Below are 23,016 nucleotides of genomic sequence, written 5' to 3'. Positions count from 1 at the left end.
GTATATGACCCATTGTACACATCCAGTAAATACCCTTGTCCACATAATCCTACTGCCTTTGTCCTATGCCTCAGTGAAAGGCAGCGTCATATACTTGTCCTGTGGCAGGAAGGGACTGTGGCTTCCTGAGGAGGCCAGCCATACTCAGGGTGTGCAAGTGTAAGCTCTCTATTGGGTTGCTAGGCCAACTCCACTGTTACCCAATCCTTATGCTTCAGAGCCCCTAGCACACTTCCCATCATAGAGCCCCACTACAAATCCAGAACTTTGGAAACTGACTGTCACGAATCCCTGCCTGACAGCTTCATCACCGAGTATTTCAGTGTACTCAGGAGTTTAAATAAAGTGACGGGCTTACAGGTAAATTCTATCCCAGACCCTCCATTCTTGTCCAGGGGGAAGCAAATGGATTGAGGGAGGAGGAGAACTCTATCTAAGTGGAGGTGTCTATTCCCTCCAGTGATAAAGACACTTACACCAGAAATCCACTTGCTGAAAGCTCTTGGTCACAATCAAGTCACGTTTCCCTTTCAGTTTCTTAGGTTCCACTTCTATTGACTGAGAGTCAGCCCTCCCAGAGCTAGGGAGAGAAAAAAAGAGAATAAAGAACTTAAGAGTGTGACACGCTGGAGAAAGAAAGAATAGAAAGGAACAGACCGTGAGACAAAAGGTGTGTGGACAGCCATACCCTGCTTCCCAAACCTAAAGCGTCAAGCTTGATTCTGCCATTTAAACTGCAGATACATAGTGCCCCAGCCTATCCTGCCAGAACCTGGTGCTCCAATGGCATCATGTGGCTAATGCTTACATCACCTGGGTGCTTCAGTTGGAAAACCACCATGTCTGGCAGAAATCACAAAGATCCCTAAACCTAGTCCTGCTGGAGGTCAGGGAGGTTCAAGGGAAGCACCATCAATCAAACCCATCTTAAACCTATGGCTGAGATGGAGAAAAGATGAGGGAACACATTATGCAGAGGTATAGTCCCTTACCAGGGTTGCCCATACTCCTGATCCCGGTATGGAGAGCAGGCCTCTGTCTTTATTGTCACCATCTCCCCAAAGGAAGTTTGGGTCTGGATCAAACAGTCCTTCAGGTTTTCACTCATGGTCTGAAAGGGAATGAAAAAATAGTGATGAGGAGAGAAGTAAATGGTGGGAAAATCACAACATTCCCCCAGAATCAAATATCCAATCAGTCTCCCATTTAACAAGACCAGTCATTGCTGCTAGAAATGTCAACATCTGGGGCACAAACAAAAATCCCTTCTTGGACCAAGAGGCAATAGCAATTCTATCACAGGTCAGAACTAGGTGCAAAATACAGGGAGTAACATGAGGCACTGGGAATAACGTTGTAAGGCTGGAGGACTATGCTACGCAAAACAAGCAGAAAAAGAAAACTAATACAGGGCTACACACTGAGATCATTGGATGGAAGACATTATGGTAGTGCACAGTATGATTATATAACTAAAGACTTGTTTTTAAAGAATGCTGAGCAACAGAAGTTTATAGGTGGGCAATGAGCAGGATGGATAAAAATCAATGGTTTTTATTTTATTTTCTTAAAATCATCAATAAAATACTAAATTTCTCTCATTTAAAAAATAACAGTTACAATTAAATCTCATCACAAACATGCTAAACCTACACTTACAGTCTCAAAAATAAATTAATGGCTCTAGTCTGTCCAGCCTAACTACTAGCTCTTGCTTTTCTGGACTTTCAGTTTCTGTTTCAGTTTCTCAATAGACTAAAGTCACGTGCAAAGAAAGACACAGGCCAGATAGGATTGTTGTGGTTCTGTGCTTATGTGGTGGTGGAGCTGTGCCAAGCAAGGCAGAAGAGTTAGTTAAGACACTGTCTTAAAGACAGAGAGACAAACGACGGAGGCAGAGTAGAAAGGAACAGTGGAGTGGACTGGAAAGAAAAAGGGAAGACTTTATTCACTACACACACGGCTTCCTATAGACCCCCACACTTTTGCCACAGAAAAACTGTCATGGCTTCTGGGCCTAAGAGAGACCCTATCGGGGAATATTTTGAAGAAATTCCTTCCCTAGGTAAAAAAGGAAAACTTGTCAAGTGTAAGCAATGCAAGGAGATGCAGGGCCTAGTTGAAAGAATGAAACATCATAATGAAAACTGCTGATTGGGAGAAAATGATGTGGATGAAGATGTGGATATGTCTGAAGAACAATGTGGATCAACTGCTTAGTAACTGAAATAATTCACTTTGCAATGCATCATTCTTCAAGATTCTCTCTATGCCTTTTAGTATAAGTGTGATTTAACAAGGAAATTCCCAAGCTGTTCGCTATGTTGGATGTCACTAGAAAAAGTTTAGCTTAGTAATCCTTATGGCTTGTTTAATTAGTTAACTAGGTTTAGAATCTATCACCCAAGTATACGGTACAGAAAGCTGCAGTAAGAGAAATCTAGAGTTGCCAGTTGCCACTGGGTGTCATTTTCTTATTTTATATTACATAATACATGCCCCTTATTCTGGAACATCATGGCCACAGTCTCCAGACTATAATGGTAATGCCATAAATCTATTCCCTATTTTACTTCAGCATAACTCAGCTTTCCCAAGGGAACCCCCCATCCTATACTTGTGTTCTCAAAAAACAAAAGTGCCAGTGAGTTCTATGGGGCTTACTTCAAAATTAAGTGCACTCTAAGTGCAGTCAGTCTTAGATTTTTTGGTAATTTGGAATCAGAGCTGCAGCCTCGCTGAAAAAAAATGTAAATGATTAACTGAATAATAGAGTGAGAAGAAGGACTATTCAAAATCATTTTTGAATTTTGTTTCAGGATCCCATTTAAGCATTAGAGACTTTGACTGTGACTGTATCTGCAACAACTTCAGAGTCATCTGTTGGTACTTTTAGCAGCAGTGCTGCAGCAAAATGTATTTCAGACAAAGTATCAGTAGCAAACAAAAATTTTCAATCACCCAGTAAAACCAACACCATGGATGGGTTTGTAGTAAGGACCAGCAAATACCAACAAGATACCATAGATGAAAAGATTGCTCAGTAATAATTTATGCCACAAATTCTCCTTTTTGCACTGTTAACAATAAACACTTTATTGACATGGTTGAGTCCTTACGACCAGGCTACACTCCACCTGGTAGAGCAGACATTGAAGGAAAGTTGGCTAGATACAGTGTATGCGAAGGAACTTGAACAGTGTGCAAAAAATACTGAGGGGAAATTTGCCAGTTTAAGCCTTGATGGGTGGAGCAATGCACACAATGATCCAGTAATATGTGCCTGTGTGACAACACAAGATGGGATTGCATACTTTCAGAAACAACAGATACATCGGGAAACGCCCACACAACAGAATATTTAAAAAACTGGCAGTGAAAGCTGTAATAAGCTGTGAATAAAAATTCAACAGTCACATGCGCAGTTTTGTCACAGACAATGCTGCAAACGTGGCAAAGATTTGAAGATACTTAGAAGAAGAAACGGAAGGATGCTCCTTAACAACATATGGCTGCAGTGCCCATTTAATGCATCTTTTAGCCAAAGACTTAAGTACGTCTTCTCCAGGAAGAAAAGAAAATGTTGTTGAAGTCGCAAAATACATCTGTAACAGCCATTTTGCTTCAGCTTCACTGAAGAGAGCAGGAGGATTCAAACTAAATCTCCCTCAAGATGTTTGATGCAATTCTGGGGTTGATTGTTTTGAACAATTTATTATGAACTGGCCTATTCTCATAAAACTTTGTAAAGAAAACCATGATAAAATAGATTGAAGTATCTCATCCAAAGTATCTAACATTGGATTAAAGAGGAATGTAGAGGATATGCTCAGTATACTGAAGCCCACATCCATAGCCTTAAACAAACGTCAGAGAAATTGTTGCTGCATTGCTGATGCTGTCAAAATTTGGAAGGCACTTCAAGAGACATTGAAGAAAGAAATACCTCACCAGAAAGTTAAACTTCAGGCAATAAAGAAGCAAATAGATCCAGCACAAACTCCACCTCATTTTCTTGAGAACATTCTCAACCCCAGATATAAAGGTAGATGCCTAACTTCTGAAGAAGATGATGCTGCCATGGCATGGGCATCTCAAAATCACTCCTCAGTTATGCCAGTCATAATACATTTCAGGGCTGGAGCAGAACCATTTAAACAGTACATGTTTACTGATGATGTTTTGAACAAAGTCACTCCCCTGAATTGGTGGAAATCATTAGCCAGGCACCTTGAAACAGAGTTCCTTCAGTTGCTAAGCCAACTTTTCACAGCAGTAGCTTTCTCTGCAGGCACAGAGAGAATATTTTCATTGTTTGGTATTATTTACTCAAAGCTAAGAAAGCTAAGTTGAAAAAGCAGGAAAACTCGTATTTCTGTTTCAGTCTATGAATAAAAATGACAGTGGGAGTGGGGAAGATGAGAGCTAGTTGTAGAAGTTTAAGAACAGCGTACGTTTAGTGTTGTGATGACTTGTCTGTTAGAGTTAATAAAATTTGAAAATTAAAAAAAAAAGTGTTTAAGGATAGCCGTCAGCTGGCAACTCAGGAGATTACTGCAATTGAAAATGTGAAACATTTATATACCATTTGAAGATTTAGTTTAATAAAATATAAGTGCTATTGTGTTTGTGTGTACGATTTAGTTCTTATCATTCCTAATGTACAGCTGCTGCATCTGCAGCTTGACACAGGTAATGAGGATTATGTACTATTTCCTAAATCAATAAAAATCAAGTTATCTAAAAAATTACACAAAGTATACCCTCCGAGGTGTTGTAAAATGCTGTATTGAGTTGTAAATTAACATATTTTAGTGATCAGATTTGCACCCTTGTTTAAGAAATATGTGAAGTAGTATCAGTGGGAAACTTGATTTAAATAAGTAATTTTCTCTTGGCGATTTAAATCATGATTTAAACTACCTTGATTTAAATCAATCCACCCTGGCAATGAAGCATGACTTATCTAAGTGTATGGCTAGGTGTATGGTTGCACCATATCCTAGTGTGCCATAGAGGGTGGAGTGAGGATATGGGCTCATTGAAATCCTCATATGCTTCGGGCACTATGACACACAGTCATGTCCTCAATGCCCAAAGGCATGCAGGAATCCAATAGAACGGCATGCCTAGTAGTTGCTTATCTCTCCACCCTTTGTGATTAATGGGGATCAGTTTCACCATCCTTCCTGGAGGTATGTTGTTTTATTTATTATGCTCCCATCTCAGCAGAAGAAGGGAATATTCAATTCAATTAAAAGGTGGCTAATTCAAATGCTTTTTCGCATAGCTCATTGTCACAGGATCCCATTGAGGAAGATTCTAAAAGGGACTGGACATATATTTATTGTCAAGAAAATCCAGAGTTGTTATAATTAATGCTACGAAAAATTTTGAAAGGGGTATTAAACTCCATGCTTCAGGGCTGCAGACAATTTGTAACTATTAGGGATCAGGATACTAACTAACTTAGAGGGCCGGGGGGGGAGGAGAGGACGGGGGACGGGACACGGACGACACACACACACACGGACGACGACACGGACGACGGAAGGCAAATTACCCCATATAAGCTTACTGTGGGGTTCTTACACCTTCTTCTGAAGCATCTGGTGCTGTGCTGGCCACTATCAGAGAAAGGATACTGGACTAGACAGAACTCAGTTCTGATCCAGCATGGCAATTCTTTTACCTTACATATTGGTATCATCACACCCATGCCACACTCAGTTACATTGGATACGTGCATACAGAACATTCAACAGTCTATCAGAACCCTTCTTTCAGAAGTGCCCATGTAGGAGCAGATGTTTCAGCACAGCATCGGAATCAAGATTCCTAGGTTCTTTTCTAAATTAAGTTCTGGATTCTTAGATTGTAAACCTCATTGGGGCAGTTAGGGACAGTCTTATTCTTGTCCAGAACACAGCACAATGGGATTCTGGTCGAGGATTGGGGTCTGTGAGTGGTATTGCCACTTTGGGGAAGTCACAATCTTTCAGCTTCAAATTCTCACCTGTCAATCTAAAGTGGAGGAATCACTGATTCATATTGAGAATTCATCAGTACAGTACTCAAGGGATTTTGAAGGTGAAGCCACTATGTAAGTGCTATAATACACACATGCATCTCTAGGTACAGGCACTTTTGTTTCTTTATAAAATATTACCAATTCTAAACCAACAAAACAGAGAACTTCTTTCAAGACATCTGAGCTAATTGCAGGGAAAGCAAGACACTGCCCTCACTGGGCTTGGGTATTTCTTGGGGCTCGAGCTCTGTCTGCACATCCACACACAGAGAGAGGGGAAAGAATTTTAACAACCAATTCTAGGCACCTAGACAGGAGACAGAGTCTATCAAACTTCTCCAGAGAAAAAGAAAATACTTTGCCTGAAATGCTCACTTTAAAAATGCATCAGAGAAAAAAGAAAAAGCAGAACTAAAGGGGAGGAAGTAGAGGGCTGTGAGGAGCAATTTCCCACACAGCCTCCCTGAGGGAAGGCATGTGCTGATGTTGGCACTGGGGCAGACATTCAACTTAACTTTCCAGAGTTTGCATGCAAGAGGAAGCTCTGAGGACAGGGCTTTTAGAGGTTCAACACCTACAACTCCAAAGCCTTCCAGCAGGAAAAGCTTCAGACTGCCTGGTCTCATGCATAGAACAGACACATGGCTGTGTGAACAGACATTGGCTTGTCTTTTTTTCCCTTCAAGGAGGAATTTGAAGTTCTTTCTCAGATCCAGGATAATGATAAGACGATATGGCATGTAAATAGAGGAAGCCAGCTTTCTATTAACTGCAGTTCAACAGCCCTCAGTCACATGCTGTAGTCACTTGGATGCACTCAGCAGCACCCTCTTCATGATGCTTTCCAATGGGTTGTAATCAGATGGCACATCCACTTTGTGCCCAGCGGTGAATGATGGAATCGTTCCATTCCAAAGAGCATAGTCAGTAGCTGCTTTTCTATCTGGCAAGGTTCTACTAGCATCCATGCTGCTCCTAGGCCTCCTTCTGAGGCATCCCACTGTAGCTCTTGCTACTCTGCAGGGTTGTGGTTCTTTAGAACTAATGCTTTGCTTATGATTTTCTTTATCCTTTCAAATGCCTGTTCGTGGGTCTCTGACCATTCCCATTCTGCATCATTTTGTGTTAGCTGTCACAAGGGTCCACAGGCGTCAGCCAGGTATGCGCAGACTCTGGAAAGATAGTTGGCTATTCATGTAAGTCCCTGGACTCCCTTCATGTCCTTTAGTTGAGGCATTTGCTTAGTGGCTCTCAGTTTTTCAGGGGCTCACTGGAGACAGTTGAGAAGACTGAAGGCTGGGAAGGGTTTAAATCCAAAATAAGGTGCTTTAAGGGGGGAAGGCAGGAACAGAACTCAGGAGTCCTGACACCTGCTCTACCCACTGCACCAACACTCCATCCCTTTGGTGGTAGTCCTGGTATCAGAGTCAAAAACATTCTGCCAATTCCTCTTGTAGTTTCAACTGCATACAAGGTTCATCTTCACTGTCAGTCCTAAACAGTTATATATTGTGCTGTGCAGCTGAGCACCTGCCACATTCTACCATAGGACTAGATGTGGTTCATGGGGGATGAAATAATTCCCAAGTTCATTCTTAAGCACTCTCATTATACCCAGGGTAGTTTCTTGGTAGGGTTGCGTGTGGTATAAAATCCTACATCCTGGCTGACCTGCAGCATTTGCCTTCTATTCCTGGCAGAATATAGGCCCCTGCAAGCAGGATATTTATATGCATCTCACTTTTTAATGCATTATAGTGCAGCTTTTCTATGATAAGAGTTGAATCAGAACCCTACTGCGATGTTGTTTTAATTTAGATGGACTATATGGCGCAAAGAGTCAAAAGGTGTTAACATGAACCAGAGAATGTCTGACATGAAAAAATTTTAAGCAAGGTTTGGTATACAGAATCTTCAGACTTTTTAGTACCACAGCAAACACATTAGGAAATTCATGCCAAAGGTTAGAAATGTATTAACTGAAACACATAAAAGGAAAAGAATTAAAATAAGGCAAAAGCATTGAAATTGAAACTGTGTGATTAAACAAAACAAACCATTAAAATCAGGGTTTGGAGTTTGTTTGTTTGAGCTGGTAAATATTGATGTAAAATCTTATTCTGTTAAACTGTCCTTCTTCAGGAGGAAAACAGGTTTAGATGTGTTGTTTAATTTTGATTTGGGAATAATAATCACTTTCCTGCTTTTGACAAAGCAGACAGAAAAGAGAGAAGTGATGAAATAGTAAAAACAGGGGAAATATCACTTTTGTTGATGTTCTCAGGATACAGAGCAGCTGAGCAATCACGGACAGATGCTTTGGGCTGGCAAGCTGGCCATGACAGCTGTTGCTCTGGTCCCCGGCTTGCCTCCCCAGTCAGGGACATCATTTGGTTGGTTTGGTCAAGTCTTTCTTCTTTATTGGTCCTTTTTAGGCCAAGCAGAGCTGGATGGGCCATCTTATTCACTGTGCTGGTGCCATGCAGGGCAGCTGAAAAGCCAAGAGAAGAAGAGAGAGAGAGAGAACAGAGGAAGATAGTGGGGGATGGAAAGGAACACAGGAGGAAGGTGAAGACAGAGCAGGATCTCCTGTGTATTAGGCTGAGGTCATCACTGGTGCAGCGATGATAGTCAGGCGTTCCCACTGGAGCATTGATGTTTGATGTCACAGCCATAGTGATGGTAAAAGCTTCCTTCCCCCCATCCATATTTTTTTTTTTTTAAAAAGGGCACCCAAAAGAGGTAATGGGTGGAATGATTCATCTTATTATTATTTTGCCCACCACTAAGGCCTAGTTTTCAAAGCACCAATTTTGGTTGATTAATTTTCAAATCCCTACTTCTTTTGTTTACCAGTTATGGTTTTAATACAGTCCTTGGATAATATTAGAAAATCTTCCTTATGTAAATTAGTTTATTTTTTTGTCTCTTTGGATTTATTTTTTAAAACAACTTTATATAACAGGTTATTGCGTCAGTTCATGGACCTTTACCTACGTTCCACTGGTTAGGCTCACAGTTAAAGAAGGGCTGCTAGCCCTCAACTAGTGGAACAGCACATAGGGACGCAGACAAGCTAGAGCTCCAGCTGAACAGCCCTTTAAGGTGGTACCATTTTCTGTAGATAGAAAAGGGCTGCTTATTCCAGGCGATAAGACGAAGATTTAATCTTTTGGTCCTTCCAGTATTAAATGAATTAAAACCCAAAACTCACAAACTGGAAACTGTAGCACTTTGTACAGGGGAGGATGGAACACACACACAGATCTCATTAGTTTATTAAGCTATGAGTCACCTTATCTCAGAGGAGCACGCACTGTCCTTAGATAGCTTGGTCACACTACGGCTGAGTGCACTGTCCTGAGCACAGCTGCACACAGCTTTGTTTATCTGTAGGACCTGCATTACTCTATAGTGTCACTTCTAGTTTTACAAATTCCTGAAAAACAACATACCTCTCCCTTGCTCCTGCTACCACACACATTGCAGCCCCTGTAGATGGCAATATACACACAATTAAGCAAAGGGAAGTTATGCTTGGGGTCTGTAAGGGCCAGACTTTCAGAAGGGCTGACATCCAACATCCTCAGCTCTGTTTGAAAATCTGGCCCCACTAGTCTTCAATAATGCTGCCAACTGTGCCATATACCTCCTGAAAGGCTTGTCACTTTTAATCTTGGTGAGTGCAGGATTACTCACTCATAAAATTGAAGGTCTTCAAAATGGGTTTCACATTTTGGTTCTAAGCATAAAGTTTTTCCCAGCACCCCCCTCCAGAATAGCAATGAATCATTGTCAAGGCTCAAAGTTCCTTAGCATCAACAGCATTCTCATCTGTGGGGTCTGAGTTTGTTTGTTTTGGGAAGGCAGGGTGGGGTGGGGAGAGGTTGAGGCCAGAATCAAGGAATTCCTGGTACTGGTACCCTAAGCTAGAGTAATGGATTTCTCGTCTAGATTCTTACACTGACGTTGAGGGAAAAGGGAGGACACCTGAGTACCTTTAGAATTTTGTAACACACACATCAGTCCAAAAGGCTCCATCAGGTTTTGCTAACCTAGCTGTGAATCTGGGACTCTGCCACACCGAACATGTTATAGGCCAGGCTCAAACTGCTTTCCTGCCCCCCAAATGAAATCTCCAATGCATTTTCATGCAGGTTCTAAACACTCACTCAGTGTGCGCTTTTTTAGGCTAACCACTGAAATGTCCCTAGGTAAGTGACACCAGTTATTGATGTATTTCAACATCTACCCAAAAAGAAAGCGTGGGCAGGAAGCAGATCCCAGAGATGGTATTTTAAATAGCAGATGTGGCTACCCCAGCTGATAAGCTGCTATTTTAATTTCTTACCCACAGAGATGGGAAATGATTCATGAAAATCAACAGGAAAGAATTAGCTAAATGGCACACAGATAATTCATATGGCCCAACTGTCATGGACTGAAGTGCCAGCAGTCACAACACTGCTTGGCATCTCAGCCTCCAGGGCCCATCAGAAGTGCACCCAGCCAGTGATCAAAGTTTTATAAATATTTAGCCCCTATGGAGAGCATATCAGTCTTATGAAGAGATAGCCTTTCACTCTTCCCATTCTAGAAGTTCAAGCGATTAATTACTTTATCTGTAATATTTTCTTTTCCCTTACTTAGGTGAATGTTGAGTGCTGATGAAAGGATTGGACAGAGCACAGGTGAGAGACAGGTGAAACATTGGCAGGCTCCGTGCAAACTTCCCACATGGAGCTTGATCAATTCACTTCTATCCATCTTGCTGCTCTGACAATGCACTTCAGTGTAGTCTCCCTGGCTATTCCACTGCTGGGACCCCACACAACTCTGACAATGCATATGACAATGCAGTGTGACCCACACAATCTGACAATGCAGTGTGACCTATTTCTTCAGCCTTTGGCTTCTCCTAAGTAGATTGATGATCTTGTCGTACTGTCTAGTGATTTGCCACTTGGACAAATGTCCACTAGTGACTAAATAGAGATCACAAAACTCACTTTCATTTATGATCCAACCCAACATGTGAAATCAGGTCTCTAGAGTAGACTATATTATTTACCTATTGCAACCTCAAGCCCTTCATCTTAAAAAGGTGGGGAGTAGGAAGAGATCTCAGGTCATTTATGCAACTATCTACAGTTATAAAGTTAGTCATACCAATGGACACACAGATATAGAGAAGGGTAGTTCTCAAACACCCAAATCAAAAATGTACTGTAGGAAACAATTCTCGGATTTTAAATTCTTTGCAGAAGGGACCATTTCTACTTCTGTTCATACAGTGCCTCATACAGCAGGTTCCCAATCCAATTCAGGCTTCTGAGCACTACTGTAACATACATCCTGGCTCTAGAGAGATTGACTGGGTATGACCCAACAGAGCTTTTTCATCTATGACTTCTAGGATGATGATACTTAGTGGGCTCTTTATAGTTATTATATAGAAAAGCCACTATCTATATTATAGGATGTTACATATCATGTAGCTACCTTCTTTCCAGAGATTCTCCCATCAGCAGAGGTCATCCAACTCCCCAAGAGGTGGTAGTTAGATCGATGGAAGAATTCTTCCATCAAACTAGTGCCTTCTACATGGAAACTTAGGTCAGTTTAACTATACTGCTCAGAAGTGTGGATTCTCTTACACCCCTGACCTACATAGTTAAACCAACCTCATTTTCTAGTATAGACAAGGCCCTAGCTTCATTCTCCAAATGAATTGGGGAAGTGTAGCTTTAGGAAGAAAGGGGGTAAAAGTAACCGAAACTCCTGACATAACTGTCATGAATTTCTAAAATTCTAATAAACTGACTCAGCTCTTCAAAAGCATAACAATAGTACCAGTCATAACAAGAGCAAATAAACTGTTCTATAAAATACAATGGGAACCAAAGTAAGAGACATATTTGTTCCTCCTCATTTGTACCTTCTTGCAAGCCATTAGGAAGATAAGATCTCACAGTACAACAGACATTCAGAGCTGGTAAATCTGCCTGCAGGTTTGTGGGATTCATGTTACACAGCTTGCATTGGTGCTGCCTGAGTGTGGGTCATTGTGACTGCCTTTTCCCCAGCGTAGGCTGCAGTCCAGATACTCCCGGGATCAACTCTGCCAAGAAATCAGATATCCGTGTGCTGAATTCATCAACACCATCATTCTAGTTGCACATTCCCTTCTATACAGAGAGGGGGAAGTTTGGGCACTGCATTCCCTAACCCAGCTACTCTAACTGCACAGAGCCTCCCACAGACGCAGGGCACTTCTGATGTTATATTCCCTCATACATCTGTTCTGAGGGTGCATTCTATCCCCAAAGCAAGCAGTTTATGCAAGAATAGCTGCAGCTCCTTTATGGCATTTTAAGAACACACACTATTGCAAACAAGAAAAGACTCAAAAGGCTTAATCCAATTCATAGCAAAGTTAATGAAAAACCTTACAATACTGCAGAAGAACAAACTATCTCATTGACTACAGAAACCCACAAACTAGTCCAGAACATCCAGTAACTCCCAGCAAAGCCTCTCAAACACATGACCTCAGAATAATACTACTCACCAAGTACCAGCAAAGTCTACAAAACCAAAAAGGAAATATTAGCATCAATTTACTTGGGGCTAACTCTCAAAGCCAAGGAGAAAGATCCAATGTCGTTAAAGCCTCTGCATGTACAATGTTTACAGGATAAAGATAGCACAGCCCCTGCAATTGCTCCATATTGAGCAGACCCTACAGCACTGGAATTCTATCAGTTTCCCATCTGATACGTTTCCACAATATACAGAACAGAAAGAACAGAATTCTTATGGAACAAAGCAACACACCATGCAGGTAGGGAGATTTAAACATACACTAATGATGGTTCTGGAGAGTTAAACAATACGCAGGGCTTGAAGAATTCATAAAGTTCCCACTAGCCCAAGGACTTTGCCTACTAAGTCAGGACTATGAAAACTACTTGCACAGCCACACCTCCTTCCCTCCAAAACCTATAAGCAGCAGAAACCTGAGCACCATCAAAACTCAGGTCAACATCAGTGCATTGGGTTACATGCTGTTCACATTTGGAATGTGCTTTTTTATAATTGTAAGTGATAGAAACTCAATAGTTTTAAAACTGAAAGCTTAGATTCTGCAGAAGTTGATGGCATCTGTTCAGGGAAGCTTCCTACTTGCCTAGGCATGTTGCTTTTTCAAGCCCTGATGAGACAAGTACATGTGCAGTCTCTAATACATAATGAGAATGTATTATGGTGAATGAGTAGAATCAATCACCAATATTGATTTCTCCTGAGGTCAGTTTCCCAAGAGCATTGACAGACTTCAGTAATTGCTTCTTGAGGTGGGTAAAAGGCTGGTGGGTAACCACAGCCGTATCTAACACCAGGCTCGGTAGCTTCCAAGCAAAATGTCTCCTCTGTCAAAAAAAATAGCAGGCTACAAAAAGAAGACAGGAGCACAAAGTACTTTAGCAGATTCAGAATTAAAGGTTACAATCAGGAGACAGGCTGCACAGACTGGGTGTAAAAGAAAAGCCAGCAATCAGAGGAGCATTTTGGTAACCAGAGTGAAAGGTGCAAAGGATTTTAAGAAGTTTCATCCTTAAAACAATTGCAACTGAAAATGTATTTTCTCCCATGCATATTCCTCTTCATTCCTGTCTTATTAGCTATTATTTATTTGACTCTGCAGCTGTATTTAACTCAGTACAGCAGTTTAGGATACATACAGTATGTATGAAAGGTGTTCAAAACAAAGCTTCATTGTACTGAAAGAGAATGTGCTATACAATGTTTCAGCTGTTGCCTTAAATTGTCAGCATGGAAACTTTTGAAGTCTCTCAGCAATAATAGCTCCAATTACTGACCATGAGTGGGTAAACTTAGACATAGGACTTATCAGGAACTCGTAAAAATTTCAGGTCTGTAACACTCCTGTTTATTGTTAACAAGTGCGGGACTCCCAAACACATATCTGTGACCTGGCTCATGAATTCAGATAGGAATGAAAACAAATAGGTTCACTCTGCTTTATTCTAGTGTAATACATACAGAAATGTCTGTGGCTTTCAGTGGAACTTAAGAAAAATGCCTAAATATAAGTGTTTCATACCATCAGCTCATGCATTGTCACCAGTTTACACGCACGCATCACCCCAGTTACATACAAGAGCTTTCACTGGTCTTGCAAGAAATTTCCAGGCTTGTCCAAAGTCAGGATCCACAAAACTGCCTGTGCAGATTATTTTTGACTCACAGTACCCCCTCCTATATCAGTCTTGGGTTCCCTTCAGACACCTCGGAGGATGCCCCTAAGTAGTAACAAGTAGGCCTTTCTATTTTAGTTCTGCTCTTCAATCCATTCAAGACATCAGCACTTCATATGTGACATACCGATACATTAGCGAACACCCAAGTGGTCACAATATTGTGTCTACAAGGGCTAATCCAGTGATCAAGACCACTCTGAAGCGTCAGTTAATGCAGAACGTGGTTGTCCACTTGCTTAGCTGGGCATCTTGCCCAGAGGACTGCCATGTACTCTATGAACTATACCAGATTCCTATTAAATGTGAGGTGTAATTCAAACTGCTGGTTTAGCTGCTAATGCCTGTTACGATTTGGGTCCTGTGTATCATAGGGTGTGTCTACACAGCAATTGGATACCCGCAGATGGCCCGTGCCTCTTGACTCAGGTGAGCGAGGCTCGGGCTGCAGGACTGTTTCCCGGCTGTGTAGACATCTGAGCTCACGCTGGTGCCTGGACTCTAGGACTCTGCGAGGGTCCCAGAACTGGGGCTCCTGCCTGAGCCCAGAAGTCTACACAGCTGGGAAATAGCCCCCCAGACAGAGCCCCTACTGCCTGAGTCAAGAGACACAGGCCAGCCATGGGATTTTCTTTGCTATGCAGACATACCTTAAGATACCTGCCTCTCTCCATGTTATACAACGGCAGTTGATCAGCTGAGGTTTTGCAGAAGAAAGGGGACGGGGACAAGGAGAGGCTGTACTTGGCAGAGGACTTTGATTTTGGAATTTGCTTCCTATCTTGGTCCAACACAACTTCAATCCCTTGGCCTCCAAGGCAATCGATTGCAAGGCCTCAATTGTCTTTTACCAAGGCTTTTAATGAGGCAGATAAGATCTTCGCTCTGTAGGTTAACATTGCTCCAACTTTAATTTCTTTACTGATATGTTTTTATTAAGACTACAAATGCCTGAAACGTTTTTTTGTCATGCACACTGTATAAATTGACATTATAAATACCACCATAGAGGACATGCTGTAGTTTGCCTAATAACAGCAGCTGCAGAATGGCTGGGCTATGTTGCTGATGCAGGCAGACAACTGTAAAGCTGCCATCTAAGAAACAGCAGCATAGCTAGAGAGGAGTGGAGAAGCTAGTCCTTTTGGGTATGGCTACAAAACAGCTAGGAAGTATGGTTCCCAGCTCCGACAGACATACACGCTCTAGTTCAGCACAAGCTAGTGTGCTAAAAAAGCAGCAGCAAGCATGGAAGCTCAGGCTAGCTGTCCATGCATGCATCAAAGGGGTCAGGTGGGATTGTACTCAGGCAGCTAACCTGAGTCACCGGAGTCGGCGCCTGTGCTGCCACACAACACTGCTATTTTTAGCATGCTAGCGAGTCAGGCTAGCCTATGTCTACACAAGCCTCAAAGCACATCTACGAGCTGCTGTGTAGGCATGCCTTTTGCGTGAAGTGTGCTTAAATTAGATGTATTCACCTAGATACCCCGGCAATGGCCACATTATAAAAATGATAGCGATCAGTATCCTATGGGTTGCACTGAGATTGGTAGTTGCTTTACTGACATTTTGCTGGAGGCCATCAGTTTCTGAAGATTTTGACTTTCATTTTTAAAAAAATATATTTTCACCATCTGAATGCAAAGAAAATGTTTTGAATGTGAAACACTTGGAATGTTGTCTTCTGGAGGCTGAAGACACAAAGCTTTTAAGCAATAGTTCTGAGAAATGTGAAGTGTCAGACTGGCAGAGACCCTGCGGGGTTTTTGCCTTCCTCTGCAGCATGGGGCACGGGTCACTTGCAGGTTTAAACTAGTGTAAGGGGTGGATTCTCTGTAACTTGAAGTCTTTAAATCATGATTTGAGGACTTGAGTAACTCAGCCAGAAGTTATGGCTGCATTACAGGAGTGGGTGGGTGAGGTTCTGTGACCTGCAATGAGCATGAGGTCAGACTAGGTGATCATGATGGTCCCTTCTGGCCTTAACGTCTATGAATCCCATTCCTCTCAATGAGGTGTTGACTCTGAAGCCTAATGGTATCAGTTTAAGCATCACCATTCTGAACAGCCTCACTGTTTCAGCAAAAAGAATTTGGGATTATGGGAGAAGATCAAATACTTTTTCTTTCCCCCATACTGCCCCTTGCTGTTGCCTGAATCATTTAATGAATTTAGCAGTCTAAAGTGTGAAAACTGTGCATAGATCTATTTCCCTTAGTTCATGGTATACACAAAGTATTTTCAAATGACAAATATTTGCACATGCAGCGCCTCAGAATTACCATCTTTTCCTTTCCCATACTTTCACCTTCCCAATTTTTCCTATTATTAATACAGTGCTTAACATGTAATAGGCATTTTGCAGAACAAATAAAACATATGATCCCTGCCTTAGAGAGCTTTCTTCTCTTTCTCTGTTATTTTTTCATCCACCTCTCTATTCTCACCCTTTCCCACCAGAGGCCATTAAGAGCTTTTCTGTGTTCTTTATTTGACCTTTTCAGTCTGCAGTGTGATTGTTCTCTCAGTGTTCCCCTCTATTCTGAAGATTCTCCCAGTGTGTTCTCCTCTCTGGCTTTTCTTCTAGGCAGTGGAATCAAGTGACCAGCCCTCAACCTTCCCTCCATGAGCTCAATCAGCACGGTCTTTAAAACACAAACATTCCACTGGGCAGTTTTAAAAGGGCTTATAGGAATAGAAGGAACCTTTCTACCTTAAAAGCAAAAAAAAAAGCACCTTCAGCAGCAGAAAAGAGAAAAGAGCCACAGAGTGAAAATGGGGAGAGTCAAAGCCTATAAAGTGAGCAACCACTTGCCCCATTACTAGGGAAAAGGCCAGTGCTAAGGGAGACACTTCAACCTCCTACAGCTGTGCAGGAATCCTTGATCCATGAACCCTTACACCTCTCATTCCAAACACCAATGCTGTAATGGTGACCCTCTCATTTTTCAAGCTACAAATAATTATTGCCCCTTGTGGTGGAATGTATTGCAAATGTAAATACAATGAGAAGGAGGGAAGATTGGGATTAGGTGCAGAAAAGTTAAGGCACCTGCTCAAAGACAGCATAGCAGAGTACACACTGGAATGGGAATCAGGTAGCCTGGGTTCTATTTCCAGCTCTACCACAATTTACTTCACCTTTCTATGTCTCAGTTTCCCCTTCAAACCCTTATCTATCAAGTCAATTTAGCTTGTAAGCACTTTGGGGCAGACATGTTCTTTTACTTTGCATCTGCACAGAGCTTAACAAAATGGGGGGCACTAATGCAATAAATATTACCATGTAATAATGTTGCTGTGGTTTACCTAATAATGGCAGTTGCTGACTGCACAAACTATCTTACTAATGGACAAGGTGCCTTCGGAAGGTCAGAGCTTCTTGTGTACCTGGAATCAGAAGAACCTGTACTCAGTGCGCTTGACATTAACCAAAGGACAAGTATTTGAGACAAGAGAACTCCAACTTTGTGCTGGGAAAGCATGTGAATTACATCTAGAAAAATGGCAAATAGAATCTAAGGGACTACCAATTTCTTAAGATTCCAAAGAGCTGCACAACAAATTCAGCAAAATATCTTTGTGCTTATTTTTGCTTCTCTTGGTAAATGCAATAGATTTTCCTGTGTGTTAGGTACATGCACGTGATGCATATGAGACTGTGTTTAGCTTCTCCAGTCAAATCTTCTCATGTGTCCACACCACCAAATCAACATTGTAAGTATTAAATATGCTACTCTGAAATATCAAAGATATTAAAAAAAGAATTTGATTTTTGTTGTGTATTGGTAATATTTTAACTGAAAATACTTCAGGGGTAGACAAACTCCTGGATGGGCCTCCATCCAACAGCTAAAATGCAACTTAAAACTGGAAAGCACTGTGTGCTGTTGTATAAATCACGTGAGGTAAAAAATTGACAGTTCTGTTTCTGAAGATAAAGTAGCATGAAATAAAAGATATACAAGATCAAGAAAAGTTTCAGAAGGGGATAAAAAGAGCATTGTTCTTTATCCAGGGCCACAAGCCCTCTTGTCTGGGCTTGTTGTTTTCTCTTAGAGATATATACTTTGCTCCAATTCCTGACTTAGGAGGGCAGGTTAAAACTACAACAATGCCAGGTTCTACAGGAGCTCCCTTGCTTCCCCATCCTTCTCTGAGCTCTGTTCTGTATCTCAGACCCCATGCCATCGCACTTGTAAGTTTTAAAAGGGCTCATTGGAATAGAAGGAACCTTTCCACTTTAAAAAAAAAAAAAATCATTTTTCTCCCCATTTTAAGAAATTTCATCAATTTATTGCTGGGGATAACAAACAAACAAAAGTAAAACACCTAAAAAAAAACCCACCCTTGCATAACTACATTAAATGATAAGTGATAAAATAATTAACTGCAGGATATCAATTTTTCTTAAAACTAGTTTTTAGTGCAAAAGTCACAATCACCAAAATCCTTCCCACTGAACTGTCCAAAAAGCAAGTGATTGTTGCCAGCCTTAGAGCAACTAATGTGACTCAAAACCCATGAACTTAGAGAACATAAAACATTAGAGAACTTAAAAAATAGAGCCACTTCCCTCTCTGCTTCATTGCCTTGTAACATTTCACTCCATAACAAGATGGCATTTAGGGTCCAATTCTGTCAGGTGTGAAGTACTCAACTTCTACTGACTCTAGTGGGAGTTTAAGTTGTTCTTCACTTCCCAGGAGCTCCTTCAACTGTAAGCTTTTGGGGGGTATGGGCCTTTTTTTCTTTTATTTTTTTAAAACAAAGCACATTATACCTAATGTAAAATACTATATACACTCACCGTGCTAGAGGAACAACAATTTGCTGCGATCAGGTTTTTGGGTTTTTTTGTTTTTAAGTCAGTCCTTTATGTCTCTTTAATTTATATAAGTTCCTAGCCACTGAAAAGAGAAGGGAACACAGGGCCCAACAGTTTTGTGTGTAGGCTGAACCACAACTTTCCTAATTCAACAAGCCAGGGTTTGATGCAATTATCTCACTTCCCCAACTGGAATGCCTTGGGAAGCAAAGGAATTGATTTCCTCCCCACCTGAGAACCCATGTTCCTCACTTTTTGGGGGCTTCAGAAGGAAGCCCCAAGGATTTAATAACAAAAATGAAAGGAATTTCACCGCACATATTAAACAATATGCATTCAGCTCAAACAAAGAAGATGAAAGTTTTCCACATAGTAAATAACTACAGCAGCAAAACACTGAGACAACTTTTCCATTTCCACTGTGTGGGGGATCTAGGGTAGGGGAAAGAGTGTTTCTCAGTTTAAATTTTAAAACCAGACAATGTGAACCTTACTAGTGTTATTACTGGGTAAATGAATATGCAGAGACCAGCTTTGACTTAAAAAGGAAAATGCAGATCTTGTTCTTTTACGTAAGTAGATCCCTGGACAGTCCAAGTTTTAGTTCCTCCCAAGAATATGTACTCCGCATGGACTTAGCTCTTAGCAAACATATTACACACTGTATACACCTTGAGGGCTCATCTGTCCAGACAACAGCATAACTCCTAATTCTTGCAACAAGAGTCAGTTATTGGTTAACTTATTATGTATGGTGCTTAAATAATTTCAAAATACAATTGACATAAAAAACAATGTTACATTGCTCTATATAGCTCTTTGTCTTCTCTCATTCATTCTTACTTTAAGTGCTACCAGAAACCTTCTTAACCCTAAACAATATTTCACACCTTGAGGTTCTGACTTCAATCCACTCTTCTTTTTCCTGTATGCAACACAGGATCATCAAGTTCAGAGTTTTTAACCTTTTATTTTGGCCAACCCTCATTGTTTAAATGTCTTCTAAGTGGATTTGTTTTGATACATATATAGATCAGAATCCAACAGACCGAATTTGGAGCCAGGGATCTCCCAAGTACTAATTCTGGCTCTGGCACTGACTTACTGTGAGACTGGGGCTCATGACTTCACCTCTGAACCTTTGTTTCTCTTAGTAGGGGATAGTGCTTACTTACCTCTTGAGGGTACAAGGTGGTGAGGTTTACTTTGTAAAATGCTTTGAAAATGTAAATTATTTCTAAATGCTAAATCCAGGCACCACCTTAACAGGCATTATAAAAGCATCTAGCTATGCCTCCTTGAATTATTCCCTGCAACTATTTTGTTGTTGATTTCACACTTTTTCTGGCTTCAAATCATTCACAACCCAAATGTGATTTCTCCACATCTGTTATTTTGAAGTAACTGACCACTGACTTATGAGAACAAGTTTCAGCCTGGGGTGTTTGTGAGCAGCTAATCTGGGCTATGCATGATGTGTGGTTAATCACACAAGCCACGTGATATTGTCTGCTTCCTGAGTGGCAACAAACTGTTTCAGCAGAAATATAAATGAATGATCCATATCAAATAGTAATGCCAAGTGCTAGATGGATGATGATTTGTGAAAAGTTTGGGATTTGCTGACATTTTCACTACAGTGGCTGTCTGAATATTCATGAATAATACATATAATGCCACAAAAGCAAAAAACCAGTTTATTTATATTTGAGAATTCCTCGGTGTTATCTATTTGTAACACTGGTTATTTTGGGAATAAAGAAGAGATACACTACTCAAGCCGCACCTATAATCCCAAACCAGCCTAAAGTTTCTGATAAAACAATAAGCAATAATTATTGCTGACATTTAAACTGACCTTGTTAGGCTTCAGAGTCAACACCGCCTTTACACAAATGGGGCCATTTCAAACCTCTCAGAGTTTGCTACGTCTGTGTAGCTGCACTTGTAATGCTCAAGTTGGGAGGTTTGCTTCGCAGTGCTAGATATAATTATTTAATGAAATCTTAAATTCTGCAGACACTGGGGAGGCCAGCAGAGAAGTGCTAGCCAAGCATGACACTGCACAGTGGCGCATCCCAGATGGCAGGCTCAGCAGAGATAGGTCTTTAACAAGCAAGGAACATGCAGCGCTAACTCAGCAGTATCATTCTGAGTTATACCTTTAGCTCAAGAGGACTGGGGGAACGCTGTAAGAACCTAAACAGACATTAACCAGAGCACTTACAGGCTGCAGAGAGGGAGAGTGTAATACACCCCCTCATCAAACACACAGTCTCCACCCATCCCCAACGTATAACCATCACCCCAGCCCAGCATCCCCTCCATGACCCATTTCCCCATCCACACCCAAGAATCGCTGCCACAACCTCCCACTCCAACCCCCACCAAACCAACCAGCGCCTTGCCGTCTCCCCCCCCCTCACTACTCTACCACGCTCCCACCACCACCGAACGCTCGGCGGCCCCGCCCCCGCGTTCCAATCGCGAACGCTCGGCGGCCCTCCTCCGCCGCCCATTGGCCCGCTGCCGCGTCACTCACCGGATACAATGTAAGAAGAAGGGGGAGGAAGGGGCGGCGCCGGGGAAGGGGGGGGGGGAGGCAACAGCGGAGCGCGCGGGAGGGGAGGGGGCCGAGCCCAGCGCCCGCCCGCGGGAAGGGGAGGCACCTACCTGCCCGGCCCCCCGCCCGCGACCCCCGGGGCGGTGGGTGGGGGGAGCCCCCCTCCCGCACCGCGCCCCCTCCGCCGCAGGCCGCCCCAGCTGCCCGCCCCGCGCCGCTCCGGCCCCGCAGCTCGCCCCTCGCCGCCCCCGCGCGCCGCAGCCATTTTCGTGGCCACCTTGGCTACCAACGGGGCTGACTCACCTCGGCGCTGCGGGCTCGGGGGCCCCGCCTGGTTGTGGTGGTGATGGGGGTGCGGGGGAGCCGCTCCGCCCGGGCCCCCCCGGCTCGCTGCCTCCTCCCTCCTCGCCGGCCCGACCCGCTAGTCCCAGGCGAGGACGGTCACGGGTCCCGGGGCCGGCCCGGGCTCGGCGGCGGCTCCCTCCCTCCCGGCCGTGACCACCATCTTATTAGCACAGGAAATGACATGGAGAACGGAAGAGAGGGGCGTTCGGGGGCCGAGCCCGGGGACCCCCCGAACCGGGGGAGGGAATGGAGGGAGGCAGGCCGGCGCAGCCGGCCGGGCCCGGGACCTTCCGCTGCCCCTGCCCTCCGCCTTTCCCTCCAGATACTAGCCTCCTCCCCGGCAGCCCGCAGCACCGAACCTAATCGCCAACCCCCCTCCCCCGCTGATCCTGCACTTTCAGCAGAAAGCCAGCAGGAATGGGCTCCCAAAGTAGAAAAAAAGAAGACCCCCCCAAAAAAGGGGGGGGGTTAAAAGCACCTAAATTGTGTATGGGGGGGACAATTTTGGGGAAAGGGAAAAAAATTACAGTGCAAAGTTGTTGAGCCTTTTTCTGACTTGTTTCTCTCTTTCCTCTTCCCCCCTCCCCATTTACTCCCCTGATCTCGCTGCTGGTGCCTGCAGCCTTGCAAGCTCATCCCTTCCCACTCGACTTCTAAAAAATACAATCAGTTGTGATTTTTCTAAGACTTAGATCAGTCCTTTTTGAGTCTTAGCTCGGTGACAATTTGAAAAGCCTTGTCATCTGAAATAATTTGCAGAAACAGGTTTTTCCCCATTCCCTGCTCTTTATTGTTTTAGGTGCTGATCCTGTAATGCCTTACAATTGATGTGTTTTAGCTTTCTGCACTGAATGCTCCTTGAAGGCACTGGGAGTGTTCATGTGCATACAATTGTGTGTGTGTGTGTTTTTTAGGGTGACCAGTTGTCTTGATTTTATAGGGACAGTACTGCTATTTGGGGCTTTCT

The 23,016-nt window shown here is 42.7% G+C and overlaps 1 protein-coding gene across 3 annotated transcripts in view; it reads right to left on the bottom strand.

Annotated features, from left to right (window-relative positions):
• The window catches only part of PRDM11 (PR/SET domain 11), a 55,434-nt gene extending 32,896 nt beyond the window's left edge, over positions 1-22,538 (bottom strand). For all 3 annotated transcript variants that reach the window (XM_067557605.1, XM_067557603.1, XM_067557604.1), the window contains exons 1-3: positions 22,008-22,538; positions 993-1,111; positions 477-580 (exon numbers count right to left, since the gene is read on the bottom strand). In XM_067557605.1, coding sequence (XP_067413706.1) covers positions 477-580; positions 993-1,108 — 220 coding nt within the window. In that variant the 5' untranslated portion in view covers positions 1,109-1,111; positions 22,008-22,538. The remainder of the gene's footprint in view (positions 1-476; positions 581-992; positions 1,112-22,007) is intronic.
• Positions 22,539-23,016: the final 478 nt, after the last annotated feature.

Source organism: Emydura macquarii, unplaced genomic scaffold (assembly GCF_026122565.2).
Source record: "Emydura macquarii macquarii isolate MOO-44397 ecotype Brisbane River unplaced genomic scaffold, CSIRO-AGI_Emac_v2 contig_1876, whole genome shotgun sequence".
In the NCBI taxonomy this organism is placed as follows: domain Eukaryota; kingdom Metazoa; phylum Chordata; order Testudines; family Chelidae; genus Emydura; species Emydura macquarii.
Note: the sequence above shows the minus strand (reverse complement) of the source record. Positions and strands in the feature narration are given on the sequence as shown.